This window comes from Sapajus apella, unplaced genomic scaffold, assembly GCF_009761245.1.
Source record: "Sapajus apella isolate SASKATOON/1434 unplaced genomic scaffold, GSC_monkey_1.0 scaffold3, whole genome shotgun sequence".
NCBI classification, from domain to species: Eukaryota; Metazoa; Chordata; class Mammalia; order Primates; family Cebidae; genus Sapajus; species Sapajus apella.
This window is the reverse complement of record NW_022436943.1, coordinates 54,238,739-54,254,745: the sequence shown is the minus strand read 5'-3', so window position 1 is coordinate 54,254,745 and position 16,007 is coordinate 54,238,739. Positions and strand designations below refer to the sequence as shown.

At 38.0% G+C, this 16,007-nt stretch overlaps 1 protein-coding gene across 3 annotated transcripts in view; it reads left to right on the top strand.

Moving 5' to 3' along the window:
• ADCY8 (adenylate cyclase 8) overlaps positions 1-16,007 on the top strand; it is a 261,483-nt gene that overhangs the window by 38,747 nt on the left and 206,729 nt on the right. For all 3 annotated transcript variants that reach the window (XM_032253684.1, XM_032253696.1, XM_032253691.1), the window contains exon 2: positions 14,404-14,553. In XM_032253684.1, the coding sequence (XP_032109575.1) occupies positions 14,404-14,553 (150 nt within the window). The remainder of the gene's footprint in view (positions 1-14,403; positions 14,554-16,007) is intronic.

The window sequence follows — 16,007 nt, the reverse complement described above, 5'->3', positions numbered from 1 at the left end:
GGAGTGTGTAAGGGGAGGTTCTCCCGAAATCCCCTCCTGAAGAGGTTGGCAGGATTTCTAAATGGTAGAATTATGGGAGGCTACAAAACACTCCTGGAATAATTATGGCTACTTGTTTTGTCCACTTCTCTGAATGCAGTGAATAGACATTTTGAATATGTTGGTATCTTAAACTACTTTGCATTAGCATAATTTATCTTTAAAATTTTGGCCACCACCTCTTATATTTCTCATATTTATAAAATTTCTTCATCATTTTTTACCTCGTCTATTTCTAAATGTTGTAATCACTTCTTTCATTTTTTTCTCTCAATTATAGGCCTTCTTATTTTTAGCCTTTAACATTTTTACTTATTCCTTAATGTCGTGTGTGTGTGTGTGTGTGTGTGTGTGTGTGTGTGTGTGATGGAGTTTCACTCCTGTTGCACCAGGCTGGAGGGCAATGGCACAATCTCAGCTCACTGCAACCTCCACCTCCTGGGCTCAAGTAATTCTCCTGCCTCAGCCTCCCAAGTAGCTGGGATTACAGGCACCTGCCACCATGTCCAGCTAATTTTTGTATTTTTAGTAGAGACGGGGCTTCTCCATGTTGACCAAGCTGGTCTTGAACTCCTGACCTCAGGTGATTCACCCACCTCGGCCTCCCAAAGTGCTGGGATTACAGGCGTGAGCCACTGCACCCAGCCTCAGTTTTTTAAGTTTATTTTTTTTAAAAAAAACTTGTATCCCTGTTCTTGTTCTTTTCATTTTATTTTTCAAAATTCTTTTTGTTATAATTTGAAATGACTACTTTTTTCCTTCTTACTTTGCAATTTCTTGGGATATTATTCTTGGAATTCAAGTTGTTAATAGAGGTTTTTCATCATTCAGTTTTAATTTTTTATTATATGCCAGCTGAGTTCAGCAGGCCTCCTTTTTTACCTTTCCTTAGATTTGTACTTAAGTGTATTACTTTATTGCTATGTTATTTTTTAAGCTTCATGATGTACTATTTATAATTCTTTTTCCAATTTGATATGTACTATTTATACAGGACAGGCAGGAAGCATGGACACAGAGCCGACAGCTGTGGGAAGAACCCATGACCCTGGCAGAGGATGTTGGCAGAGAATTTTTGTCCTTCCCCTTGTCTCTGCAGCTATTCCTATGAATTTTCTTCATCTCTTATCCCTTTCTTCACTGAATCCTTAAAGAGTTTAACCTGCACGACCAGGTGCGATGGCTCAGGAGCTCAGGAGGCTGAGGCAGGAGAATTGCTTGAACCTGGGAAGTGGAGGTTGTAGAGAGCCGAGATCGTGCTACTGCACTCCAGCTTGGGCAACAAGAGTGAAACTTCATCTCAAAACAAAAAATAAAAACAAAAACAAAAGTTTAACCTGCGCAATAACTATTCCTCGCGCTGTATCTCAAGTGGCCTTACTATAACACGAACCCGACCAAGTCACTTACCCGCTAAATCCCTTCAATAGCTCACCGTAGTGACATAGAGACAATGAAAACAATAATCACAATAACTGCAACCACAGTCAATACGTATTGAGTAATGATTGTGTTACAGCCCTTTTGCTAGTTTCATCGATTATCCAATATTTTGAGGAAGGTATTCCTGTTTTCCAGGTAGGAAAATCTGGGGACCAAAAAAGTTGACTGAGTCAAATGTACATAACAAGTAAATGGCATTATTAGAAGCCCAGATTCTTAGCCACTGGGCTAAACTGCTAAGCTCTGCACATAGCACAGCAAATCACACTTTTAGCATCCACTCTCCTACTGAAGATAATGACATTCTACATTCCCCCGGGGGTAAATGGCAGCAACACAGCTGAAGGCCACTGTCTGATTCCTAAGCATCCCACCTCTACTCTTCCCTGTATAGTAAATAATGGACATAAACATTCTTTGTAAAGCACCATAAATAGAGAAGACTTTAATACTTTATGGTCCTTTGTGATATTTCCTAATCTGGAGGAAGAACATCCATGATGCATCATTTATACAGAAATAAAATAGAAAAAAATTATACCATAAACTAGACTTTGGAAAAAGAGATGGCCTCATATTTCAAGATATATCTAATGTTTATTGGGCATTTGTTATCTGCTAGACACATTCATACACAGTATGCATATAATATATATATAATATTTGAATATGTAGTATATTTATATATTAGACAGAGAGACAGAGATATATATACACACATATTTAGTACTAACCTCACTTCTCTTAGGCAAGGGTTTATTCCCATTGGTCAAATGAAAAAGTTGAGGCTCAACGAGACATAAAAGGACTTGCCTAAACTCTCATGCCTAGCAAGTGGTGGAGCTGAGGGATGCAAACCCAGGTCTCAGATTACAAAAGCTCCAGCATCTGGCAGGTGCAAAGACTTCTGTTGGGAAGCTGCCCCACCCACTCTCTCAGGACCCCACCTCCTGTGGACTCCAGACACCCCAGAGAGCTTTGGAAAGCATTCAATCTCCTTCCAGATTTTCTCACTCACTCCCCGTCCTCATGCTTTGGGGCAGAATAGCTCAGGTGACAATCACCGGTCCAGAATTTCCTAAGCTACTTAGCTTTGGGAAAGTTACTCTCAGGGCCTTAGCTTTGCGATTTATAGATGGAGATAAGGTGATGTGCCTGAGAACACCTTTGTGAGGGAAGGGATAGACAAAAAGACCCTAGACAGAAACAGGACCTAGTCCACAGTGAAATCATCCATAAACATCTTAATTGAATCAAGTAATTTTTTTTTTTTGTACTTTAGGTTCTGGGGTACATGTGTAGATCATGCAGGATTGTTGCATTGGTCCATACATGGCAAGGTGGTTTGCTGCCTCCATCTCCCTGTCACCTATATCTGGCATTTCTCCCCATGTCACCTCTCCCCAACCTCCCCACGCTCCACTGTCCCTCCCCCATCCCCTCCCAACAGATCCCAGTGCGTGTTGCTCCCTTCCCTGTGTCCATGTGTTCTCACTGCTCAACACCTGCCTATGAGTGAGAACATACAGTGTTTGATTTTCTGTTCTTGCATTAGTTTGTTGAGAATGATGGTTTCCAGATTCATCCATGTCCCTACAAAGGACATGAACTCATTGTTTTTCATGGCTGCATAGTATTCCATGGTGATATGTGCCACATTTTCTTTGTCCAGTCTATCATGGATGGGCATTTGGGTTGATTCCAGGTCTTTGCTATTGTTAACAATGCCGCAATGACCATTCATGTGCATGTGTCCTTATAGTAGAACTATTTATAATCCTTTGGCTATATACCCAGTAATGGGATTGCTAGGTCAAATGTAATTTCTATTTCTAGGTCCTTAAGGAATCGCCACACTGTCTTCCACAATGGTTGAACTAATTTACACTCCCACAAATGTGTAAAAGTGTTCCTATTTCTCCACGTCCTCTCCAGCATCTGTTGTCTCCAGGTTTTTTAATGATCGCCATTCTAACTGGTGTGAGATTGTATCTCAATGTGGTTTTGATTTGCATTTCTGTAATGACCAGTGATGATGAGCATTTTTTATATGTTTGTTGACCTCATATATGTCTTTTTTTGTAAAGTATCTCTTCACATTCTTTGCCCACTTTTGAATGGGTTTGTTTTTTCTTGTAAACTGTTTTAGTTCTTTGTAGATTCTACTAGCCCTTTGACAGATGAGTAGATTGCAAAAATTTTTTCCCATTCTGTTGGTTGCTGATTCAGTTAAGATGATTTTTAAGACCCTCTCCAAGCCTTAGGTGGCTCTCTTTTATTTCCTAGAACTACCTGGAAGCCAATCTTGTCTTCTGGTCTGTGCTGGAAAGGCCTGCAGACAACACACACCTCCTTCCCAGGGCTCTTTCCCCTTTACCAGGCTCAAGAACTGATCTGTAAAAATGGCCAAATTCTAGGGTGTTGATGGAGTAAACTGTCTCTGTTAGTCCAGCAGAGACTCAGGCATGGGGTTGGCAACCACAGCTGTTATAGTTCAGGCTCTGGCTCCCATTACCAGGGTTCACACCTCAGCCTTACCACTTGCACCAATTATTATCTCAAGCAAATGACTAAACTTCGAGCTTCAGCTTCTGTGTGTACAAAATGCTTGTCTTATAGTGTCTACCATATTGAGCTATTGTGAAGACTCAATGAATTAAAATTTGCAAGGTATGTTGAATGATTTCTGGCACATATTAAGTGCTCTGCTCAACAAACGCTAGCTATCTGTTGTAGAATGATGTCAACACTTCTCCAGCCAGGCTCATTTACCTGCATATACGAGACCTTTACCTACATTTTTCGTATATATTCAATACATTGTGGCAAAATATTCAACCTGCTTAATGCGTTGTTCAGTATTTATTACTAAATTATACTCCTGTCTCCTGATTGGGCTTTGTTTTCTCAGAATATCAAAGGTCTTCAGATCCTAGCCAGCTCTTGCTTAGACCCCACCCTCCTGTGCTCAATTCCCAGGGCTACCATTTTGGAGCTGTTTAACTTTAGACATGTTACTTAACTTCTCTGATCCCAAGTTCCCTCATATGTAAAAAAAAAAAAATACCTCCTTCCTCACTGAAATTAAATAAGAACATATATGAAAGGCACTTTGTAAAGTGTTCCACACTTATATGAACTCGATTAAAGTAAGTTATACTGGTTATTATTTAGTCTCCCAGTTTCAGTTTTAACATCCTCCAAAGTTTATGATGAAACATCAGTCCTCAAGACAAACCAGGGTAAAAGATCCACAAAAGAAAGTATTGAAAAATATCCAAATGGAAATCAGTCAGTCCTGGATTGCAACACATCATTCCTTTATTTCCTGTCTAAATGTTTAAAAGAAAATGAACTCAAGGCACAAACCCAGTGGTCACTTTCCCAGAGCTGATCTTTCCACACACACAATCATACTTCAGTGGATGCTTCAGGGAGACCCAGAAATAAGTAGAAGTACCTTTTCTCTGCTCTGAATAGAGCAAGCCTCTTTTAGCCTTCAACAGCTTGGACTGCAGACTGTGGGGATGTTCCTTGTACAAAGTGTGCTACGAAGAAAATATAGTGCATGTTCCTGTGGTACCAGAAAACACACAGTGAGTGCAGAGTGAAGAGGAGGGGCACCTCAGGGCTCCCCCAGGGAGCTATCCCCATTTCCCACCTCCACTCTAGGGAAGTAGACCCTTAAAACACAAATCCTATATCAATGGGGAAGCTGGCTCAGTAAGTCTTTACAACTTTGAACTTTCTGGCATCAAATAGCAGTGCCCACACTGTGTCTATCACCCCAGCTTCATGGAGGCTCTTTCCACTCCTGGAGTTGGGGGAGTGAGAGGGAGAAAGTGAGGAGGGAGTCTTCCTATTTCGGAAGAATTTATAGAACACTTCTCGCCTCAAAGTAACAACTTTCCTCCTCGACTATCACAAAACTGGACCAAAGAGGTGGGCAATTAGAATTCACTCATGTTATTGTGTCAACTTAGTTAGATTCAGCAAGTACATGAAGCACTGGGATGCTGGGCCATGTGCTAGGAGATAGAGACAGTGGACAAGGCTCTGCCCTGGGGGAGTTCAGATTGTGGAAGGTTGACGGACATATAAAAAGGAGATCAAAGTTCAGTGTTATACATGATCATCAGGTCATTGATATAAAGTGGAGGTTTCCTCGTGCCAGCCTGTGTACCCACTGCAGCAGATCACCTTGGGAGCTTCCTAAAAACAAAGTTCCCCGAGACCACATCCATGGATACTTGTATTCAGTAGGTCTGAGTAGGGCCAAAGGATCTGTATTTTTTAACTAGAATTTGCTGGAAACCATCTTTGTCTCTTCTCTTTTCCATGTATTCCACAGAAAAAAATCCATCATCAAATCCTGTTGTCTCTTCCCTTGGAATATATTCGGGGTGTGGCCGTATTATCATCACCTGCATAATTACCGCTGTGGTCCAAGCCAAAATCTCTTTTCAAGGAGACTTTTGGAAGAGGCCTCTAACTTGTCTCCCTGACTGTCCTTGCTGTGCTACCGTCTGTTTTCTTCACGGTAGCCACAGTGACCCTTGAAATGTGGACGGTAGGTCATGTTTCCCAGTGTTAAGAACTTTGCAGGGCCTTCCCATCCCATGGAGAGAAAAGCTAATACTGTTATCAGGGCTTCAAAACCCTCCATGGTCTGGCCCTTTGAGACCTTTCAGAGTCTCCCTCTGACAGCTTGCCCCCAGGCTCACACAAGGCTCTCTGCTTCAGCCACAGTGGGCCTCATGCTGGGCTGGAGTGGGTTCTTGCCTCTCTTGCCTCAGAGCCTTGGAGCTTTTCTGTGCCTGGAATGCTCTTCCCAAATGAGGATGATTCCCTCACTTGCTTCAGGTCATTGCTCAAATGGTTTCTTATCAGAGAGGCCTCCTCTGAACTCCCTTTGCGTTACTGATCTTACCTCTGTGCCATCACTTCCCATCCTCCTTATGCTGCTGTATTATCCTTCATGGCATTCTCACACTCTCACATTACCACAACCACCATGTGTTAAATATTCCTTGGTTTACTTGTTTATTGCCTATCTCCCACCACTAGAATGACAGCAGGACATTATCTTCTTTGTACACTGCCAGTTTATAAAACTGTGCCTGACACATAGAACTCATTCCACAAATAATTTCAAATGGCTTAATTAATAGAAGTGAGGGATTAGGAAGCCTTCTCAAATATAGTTTACAAATGTGTAAGGGCAGGAGAAAAAATGATTAATAAATATTTCTCAAATGTCTCACACCTAGCACATCAACTCTGGGTCAGAGATGGTTTACAGATATGGTGAGACCTGAGGGATCTAGGTAGAGCCATAGGTTGGAGAGATTACAAAGCGCAACCAATCTGAAATGGTCATCTCCAAATGCACGTAACCCTTCATGGAACTACAAATCTACTACTGCCGCAATGGAGTGGTATTTCCTTCAAAACGTTTACTAAAATTAGTAATACTTGATCAGTTTAGGCATTTTTTGATAATCACTTGATACTAAAACATATACACTTATTTTTAAAGTTATTTGTGAGGTCCATTACTGGCCAAGATCAAGGGACTCTATCTGGATGGTGTGTTCTGCATTCTTTTCTTTTCCACTGGTCCCAGACCTCAGGATTTGTTCTACTGGCTGCATGAGTTCTGAACATCCTGCTCTGTTTCTCAGATTCTCAGTCCTCTTTTGGAGTCTACAAATGCCCTCAGGAATGAGGAAGTTCCAAATGCTAGGGTCACCTGTCTAAGTGTAGATCTTGACACCTTATGGGTTTGTACTGCCTTGTTAGATCTCCACAAGTGAGTTATTTGAATAACTTATTCTTCCTATTTCAATACACACATAGGTACACACAAATTTACACAAGTGTGTGTGCAAACATGTATTTCTTTTTATTTACATATGTAATACATATATATATTTCTTCTTATTTTAAGCATTAGGATCACACTAAATTTATAGGTTTGTATGTTAAGTGCAGTTTAAAATATTACATTTTACCTAATTCATCAGAGATTTGCTAATGTCATTAAGTATATTTTTTATTTTTGAGATGGAGTCTTGCTCTGTCACCCAGGCTGGAGTGCAGTGGCGTGATCTCAGCTCACTGCAACCTCCGCCTCCTGGGTTCAAGAGATTCTCTGGTCTCAGCCTTTTAAGGAGCTGGGACTACAGGCTCATGCCACTACAACCAGCTAATTTTTTTGCATTTTTAGTAGAAATGGGGTTTCACCATATTGGACAGGCTGATCTCGAACTCCTGACCTCACGGTCTGCCTGCCTTACCTCCCAAAGTGTTGGGATTACAGGTGTGGGCCACCATGCCCGGCCATCATTAAGTACTTTTAAATGCAATTTTATATTCTTTTATTTACACAGACCACAATTTATTCAGCCATCTCCCTTACTGTTAAAAATATGCAGTTTCCATTTATAATTTTTTCATGAATAAAGCTATAATGAATATTCCCTAACAGAAATTTCTAATGTTCTGTCTGATGATCTCCTAAAGACAGGTTTCTAGAGGTTGGGTCAGTGGGTCAAAAGAAATAAGTCAAATTTTGCAACATGTTGCCAATTTTCTCCTCATAAATATTATAGTAAAGTTTTTTCATATCATCAAGGTATCAGGTTGGTTTTGTTAATAAGAACCAGTTATCTTTGAGACTTTGCTCACGTTTTTCTGCTTAGGTTAGAGCAGCGTCCCCCTTTATTTTCTTTTCCTCTTTCTATAGTCTCATTTCCACATTTAGCTCTAATCCATTGGCATTTATCTTTGCATAGAGCGTGAGGTGACTATCAGTCCATTTTTTTCCCTGTAGTTAACCAATTATCCTTTTTGGGAAAATTTTCTTTCCCATTAAACCTTTGATCCTGGGGCTACATGTGTCATGTACAGGCTTGTTATGATTTTTATTGAATATTTGTATACCATATACTCTACTTTATTCCATTAAATTTGCAGTTGTGGTTTTTTCTGGTGTGACAGTTTTAATTATCATAGCATTATAGTACACATTACCCTCTGGTTGGTCAAGACCCCACTCTAATCTCTTTTGCTAAAAATTTCTTTGGTACTCTAACTCATGTATTCTTTCAGATATACTTTTAAATTGTCTTTCAAGTTCCAAATAAAAATTCCATATGGGATTTTGATGGTAATAATATTAAAGCTGTAAAGCATCTTGAGTCATATATATAGTTATATATAAATATAACTACTAACATAGTTAATGATATTATTTTTTTACAGAAATACCTCCTTTCTTTATCTTTTGTAAAGTCATATACTTTTGTTCTTTCTAGCTCTCTTGCATTTGTTAGTATTGTAGTTTAAGAATAGTTTTGGTGTTACCAACACTATTGTAAGATCATTGTTCTGGTATATTTTATAAATTATGATTACTGGTACATAGGAAAGCTTGCCATTCATTCGTTTATTCATTCATCAAACATCTGGAACTTATTAAGTGCTCAACAATTAATTGACTCTATGGTGAGCATCATTTAGTGTGCTGGATGCTAGTTGTCTATTAGTGGCTAAAACAAACATCATCTCTGTATCACTAGAACTCACAATCCAGTGTGGCAGATAGGCATCAACTAACCAAGCAAGCAAATAAATATGTAATTACAATTTGTGATAAATTCACAGGGTGCAGGAATAAAGTATAGCAGGGAAATCCTACTTTGATATAATGATCAGGGAGTGTCTATCTGAGAAAACTATAATAAAGCCAAGAACAGAAGGATAAGAGGAATCAGCAAGGCAAGTATAGAGAGTACTGTTTGAAGAAGAGGAAACAACATTTGAATGTCCCAGAAATGGTAAAAACCTAATGATGAAACAGAAAGTAACAGAAATCATTTGGTTAGAACAAAATGAATAGGTGAAGAAATAAAAATAGTACAAAATGGCCTTGAAGACGATCAAAAGGTCCTCATTGTAACGATGAGGAGTTTGCATTTTACACTTTTTAACAAAAAATTTATCTACAAATTATATATATAATTTATCTATTTCTCTGTTTAATATATTATAATATAATGGGTACACTACATGCACATATACAAAAACCAAAAAGGTAGAGACTAAAACCTCAGGCTTCAGTTTCTGTCCCCAGAATTACCCAATAACTACTGAGTGTGTCTGTGCATTTAAAAATGATAGCAGATGTTAGTTCTTTCCTTCTCCCTCACCCAATTTTCAACTGTATGGATTTATGATATGACCAATCCTCTGTTTAAGGCCTTTTAAGTTATTTCTAATTATTTATTATTGTAAACAATGTTATTATATCCTTTGATCTTTGCACATGGGTGGTCATATTTATGAAATAAGACTACAGAATTAGAGTACCTGAACGCATGAGTATAAATATTGTCCATTTTTATAGATATTGCCAAATTTACACATTCACCAACTATGTATGAGAGTGACTCTTTCCCCCACAACCTAGCCAGCATAAAATGTTAGTAATCTGGGAAGTTGATATTAAAATCATAATGGGAGACAATTCTGTACCCATTGGGTTAGCACTGAGTTCTCCCACTCCACACCCCAGAGTCGCCTTTGCACCTGTGCCTCAGGAACATACCCAAAATGTTCAGAGCAGCATTTTCCACAAGAGCCTGGGAGTGGAAATAATCAGAATGTCCACGAGTAGTTTACAGATAAATATTTTGTGGTGTATTAAATACTACTTAGCAGTAAAAATAAAGGAACTATCAATGAATGCCTCAAAATGAATAAAGAAAATAATGTTTAGTAAAAAAGGATAATTCCAATGATATAAAATTTATAAACAACTGAAGTCCAACTAAACAATCTGAGAGATTTTCAAAAAGTTCATGCCCACCTGACTCCACAGGACCATTGATTGCTCGCAGTTGTTTATTTAGCTGGATTTAAATGATGACTTTATGGTAAGATAATATTAATTTCAAAACCTTTTGCACCAAAACAAACTGATACAAACATTGCAACGTGTCTGAACAGGATTCAACTCAAGATACTAAAAAGGATACCAGTTACAAATGAGCCCCTATTACAGCAACATGAATTCTGCTAAAATTGAAGTAAGGACAAACATCAAATTTATGGGGAAGCTTTTGTGAAAGAATTGTGAAATCATTGGTGCTTTACAAAAGTTCATAGAAAGAATGCCCCAGAGAAATCAGTTTACAAATGGGTCACTCATTTTAAGAAAGAATGAGATGATGTTGAATTTGTAAAGCCCACAGGGCAAACAATCCACATCAATCTGTGAAGAAAAAGTTAATTGTACCCATGTCCTAATTAACTATTAATGCTAGAAACAATAGCCCATATCATTGACATCTTAATTAGTTCAGCTTACACAATTCTGACTGAACAATGAAAGTTGATCAAACTTTCTACTTGATGGGTGCTAAAATCTGTGTGCCCAAATAAGCTGCAGACAAGAGCAGAGCTTTCAGTGAACATTTTAAACAAATGGGGTCAAGATCCTGAAGTGTTTCTTTGAAACATTGTAACAGGAGATGAAACCTGGTTTTCAAAATAAATATGTGCCAAAAAGAATTTCTACTATCTAATTATTGAATAGCATGTTTGTATTAGTCTGTTTCCATGCCTCTGAGAAAGACATACCTGAGACTGGGTAATTTATAAAGAGAAAGAGATTTAATAGACTGACAGTTCCACGTGCTGGGGAGACCTCACAATCATGGCAAAAGGAGAAAGGCACATCTTACATGGTGGCAGGCAAGAAAGAATGAGAGTCAAGTGAAAGAAGCAACCTCTTATAAACAACCAGATCTCATGAGACTTTTCACTACCATGAGAACAGTATGGGGGAAACCATCCTCATGATTTAATTTTCTCCTGCTGAGTCCCTCCCACAATGCCTGAAAATTATGGGAGCTACAATGCAAGATGAAATTTGGGTGTGGACACAGCCAAACCATACCAATGTTTCATTTCAAGGTTGTTAATCAATCATATGAGCTATTCAAATTATCTCTATCTTTGCTGACTTTTTAATCTGTTTGATATATAAACTGCTGAAAATTGTGTTAAAAGAGACCACTGTGACTACAGACTTATAAATACATAGAATTTTATCATATTTTGCAGTGTATATTTTGAGGCTATGCTATTAAATGTGTCCATGTTCCGAATTTTTATGTATTTCTTGTGTATTGAACCCTTTATTATTGTGTAGTAATTATCTCAGTAATGCCTTTTTCCAAAAGTTATCTTTAGTCTGGTATTTATACAACAAAGCCAGCCTTATTTTGTTTTGACTTCTAAACTTTTATATCAACATATTTTATGACTATATGTTATAAATAAGACATAGAATATTTCTTTTTATCTAATCTGAAAATCTTTATCATAACTAAAGAATAATACATCCCCTATATGTAACATTTTTCTCTGTTTTCAAGATTTTCTTTGGTTTTTAGCATTTTGATTATGATATTCCCAGATATAGTTTTGTTCACATTTATCCTATGTAGAGTTTGCTGAGATTATTGAACCTGTAAATATGTATCTTTATAAAATTTATAAAATTGGCTTATTTCTTTAAACAAATTAGTTTAGCCCCATTCTCTCTTTCCTTTCCTTCTGAGAATCCAATTATACATATGTTTTGCCTTTCAATGTTGTCACATAAACTACTAGAACCATTTTATAAATCATTTAAAAAAATTTTTTGGCTGGACATAGTGGCTCACACATGTAATCCCAGCACTTTGGGAGGCAAGGTAGGAGGACCACTTGAGGTCAGGACTTTGAGACCAGCCTGGCCAACACAGGAAAAACCTACCTCTACTAAAAATGCAAAAATTGGCCAGGTGTGGTGGTGCACACCTGGGAAGCAGAGGTTGCAGTGAGCCAAGATCATGCCACTGCACTCCTGCCTGGGTGATAGAGTGAGACCTTGCCTCAAAATATTTTTATATAGGCCAGGCACAGTTGCTCATACCTATAATCCCAACACTTTGGGAGGCCAAGGCAGATGGATCATTTGTGGTCAGGAGTTTGAGTCAGGAGTTTGAGACCTAGCCTGGCCAACATAGTGAACCCTGTCTCTACTAAAAATACAAAAATTAGCTGGGTGTGATGGTATGCACCTGTAGTCCCAGCTACTCTGGAGGCTGAGGCAGTAGAATCACTTGAACTCAGAAGGCAGAGGTTGCAGTGAATCAGTATTAAACTACTGCACTCCAGCCTGGGCTACAGAGTGAGACTCCATCTCAAAAAAATATATATATGTAAAATATACATTTATTTATTAATTTATACATATTAATAAATGCTATATATAAATACTAATATATATATTTTATATTTTATATATTTATTTATATATATTTATTTATATATATTTTTCAAACTGGGTATATTCTATTGGCATATTTTCAGATTTACTGACTCTTCTGTCATCTACATTCTGCTATCAATAACAAGTTGTTTCAGGTATTTTGTTTTTCATTTCTGAAATTTTCCTTTTTTGTAGTTTCTATTTCTTTTCTTATTTCTCATCTTTTTATTCACTGCTAGAATATTTACTTTCGGTGCATTTCATTCACTGCTAGAATATCACTGAGCAAAACTGTAAGAACTGCTATAATCTCGGCCCGCTGATTCCAACATCTGGGTCAGATTAGATACATGTTGACTATCTTTTCTCTTGAGATTGAGTCACATTTTAACGTTTCTTTTTATGTCACATAATTCTGTGCTATGTTGTAGGCATTGTGAAAGCTATATAGTTAATACTGAATTCTCTTACATTCCCCTGGAAATGGTGATTTTCGTTTTGTTCTCTTTCACTTTAGCAGGTAATTAACTTCATTGAAATCAAAAGAAAGCCTTTGTCTTCTGGACTGCCGTTCAAATATCAGTTCAGTCATTTTATCTTTAACTCAATTGCTTACTGTCCTCCCTATGCATATGTGGTTCAGATAAGAGATTATAAAACAATTTTAGGTTTCCCTTCACTGGGTTCTTTTCTTTTTGGAGTTTTCCTCCCACTTTCCAGAAGCTACAGTGGTCTGGAACTCTGTTCTTTGCTTCTTTAAGCCACCTGAGTTTTCTATTTGAGTTATAGCTACCACACATAGCACGAGCTGTGACCTGTTCTCAGGCTAAAGCCATAAAAATAAAGGTATTCATACTATGTAGTTCACTTCTTTCATAGAAGAATCTTACACATGTCTAGTCTCTAATACCACAACCTGATATTTAGAAGAGATGTACACACAAAAAGAAATCCTATGGACATGATGTCAACACCAGAATAAGGGATACAGCAGGAAAAGCAAGTAGGAGTGTGAGGGGAAATAATGAGTTCCAATTTGGAGAAGTTAAGATAAAAGAATTTTTTGGACATCCTGATTGGGTGGATGTTATAGGAATTTAAAAGAGCTTTGGCATCAACCTGACACCAAAGACCTGAGAACACCAAAGTTTAAATAGAGCAGTCAATGTATTCAAAGTCAAAGGTATTCAGTGGATTCCTTTTCTTTTTCTTTTAGTTTCTTCTCTTTATTTCCACCAGATTCACCTGCCCCTTAAAAAGGCCAAAAGCTTTTGCTGGTGAAGGGGAAAGAGATAAGGTGGAGTGAAGAAGCCAGCCAGATCCCTCTTTTTCACAGCAGATTTCCCATCAAGGCTCCAGTCTAAACCTGGGGAGAAGCCTTAAATTGGAGAAAGCGGCGAAGGGAGCCCTCTCCAAAGGGATGACATTTGCCTCAAGATCTGAATGAAGGGCATAGTTCTCCAAACGTGATTAAACATGTGGATTACTACATTAGGATTTACCTGTGACATTTATATGTATTTATGTATTTTATTGTTGCTTCTGCTTCTAATAGCTTTTGTTTTAAGCACCTGACCAGACTGTGTTTGTTTTAGGTTGTGGCCCAGGCAGTGTTATTCATGTGTATGAACACAGCTGGAATCTTCATCAGTTACCTGTCAGACCGGGCCCAGCGCCAAGCTTTCCTGGAGACTCGGAGGTGTGTGGAGGCCAGGCTGCGCCTAGAGACAGAGAACCAAAGACAGGTACCAAATGAAAAGGCTGAATGTTTTAGTTAGCCAGTCTCTAAATTATATGGAGCTACTGTTTTACTCCCGAACATGTCCTGACTTGCAAGTGTTCTCTTAAAGCTTATGTCACGGGATTCCAGAGTCTGAAATAGTTGCATTAGACTTGCAGGTCAAAATGGATTGGTCTTATTCTCCACACTCAATTCATCGTTCCCCATAATAAATAAAGTTATCATAGTCATAAATTTATTTTCTGGCCCCTTTCGCTGACATCTATGTTTGTGAACAAGGTCATGGTTCCTCAAAGTCATTAGCATACTCATCTTTGACCCTCTTTCTTTTAAACTGTAAATGTGTTATTTCAGGTAAATTTTTTTACTGTCTAGCAATTCAGGTCAGAGTAAGTGCATAGAAGAACCTTTACACATGTCTAGTCTCTAATATCACAACCTAACTTTTAAAAGAGATGTACATGAAAAAATCCTGTGGACATAAATCCAACGCCAGAATAAGGGATACAGGAGGAGAAGCAAGGTGGATTGTGGGGGGCAATAATTAGTTCCAATTTGGAGAGGTTAGAGGAACTTTTTGGACATCCTGATCAGGTGGATGTTATAGGAACTTAAAAGTAGCTTTGGCCTCAAATAATATATTTCTCCAAAATTAAATTTAGTTTCAAAGAATAAAGATTTGTCCCTATTAAAGTTGTTTATGTATTTTAAATCCATGGATGTCTTCGGTTCTGAAAACAATTTTCCAAGAGAAGTATCTGGAATGTGTTGAAAATTGGTTTTAGCATCAACTTTTAGCATCCCAAGTTTATATTCTGCTGGGAATTTTATGCTTCTAGATATATTATTTCTACAACACTAGACCCTTTTCTCTTTTTTTAACTAGGTCCTTTTTCTTAAAGTTGTCTTATTATTTGTAATACAGAGCATTTATCATTTAAGACTTTAGGCAATAATAGCTTGTAAAATTATAAAGAAAGTAGCAGAGAAAGACTCAACATTTTCTCCATGATTAATTTGCATCAAATCACCAGGAAGTCATGGATCTTTAAAATGAGTGAAGCCAGGTCTGTGCGATAATGGATGAGGCAGACAGGTAAGGCACACCTGCCAGGACTCAACTCCCACTGCCATCTGCTGTTCCCAGGGCACAGGGGAAAATACTGAGTTTTCAGACCTTACTTTGCGTTTACAGGATTCAGAAGAAGGAATTTCTAAGTTATTGCCTAAAATAATTCTGGAATCTCATAGTAGTTTCTCTGAATAGCCCATGGAATAATTAAGAAAAATAACTTTAAGAAAAAAATACCTTGTACAATAAACATGAGTATCTCCCAGGACTATTGTATTATGTTTCTGTGCAAAACAGATCAGTTGCCAGACTGGCATGTCACTCTTTCCATGGGATCTGTGCCAATTCAGAGAATGCTGCCATGTTAATAATTTATTCAACTGTTC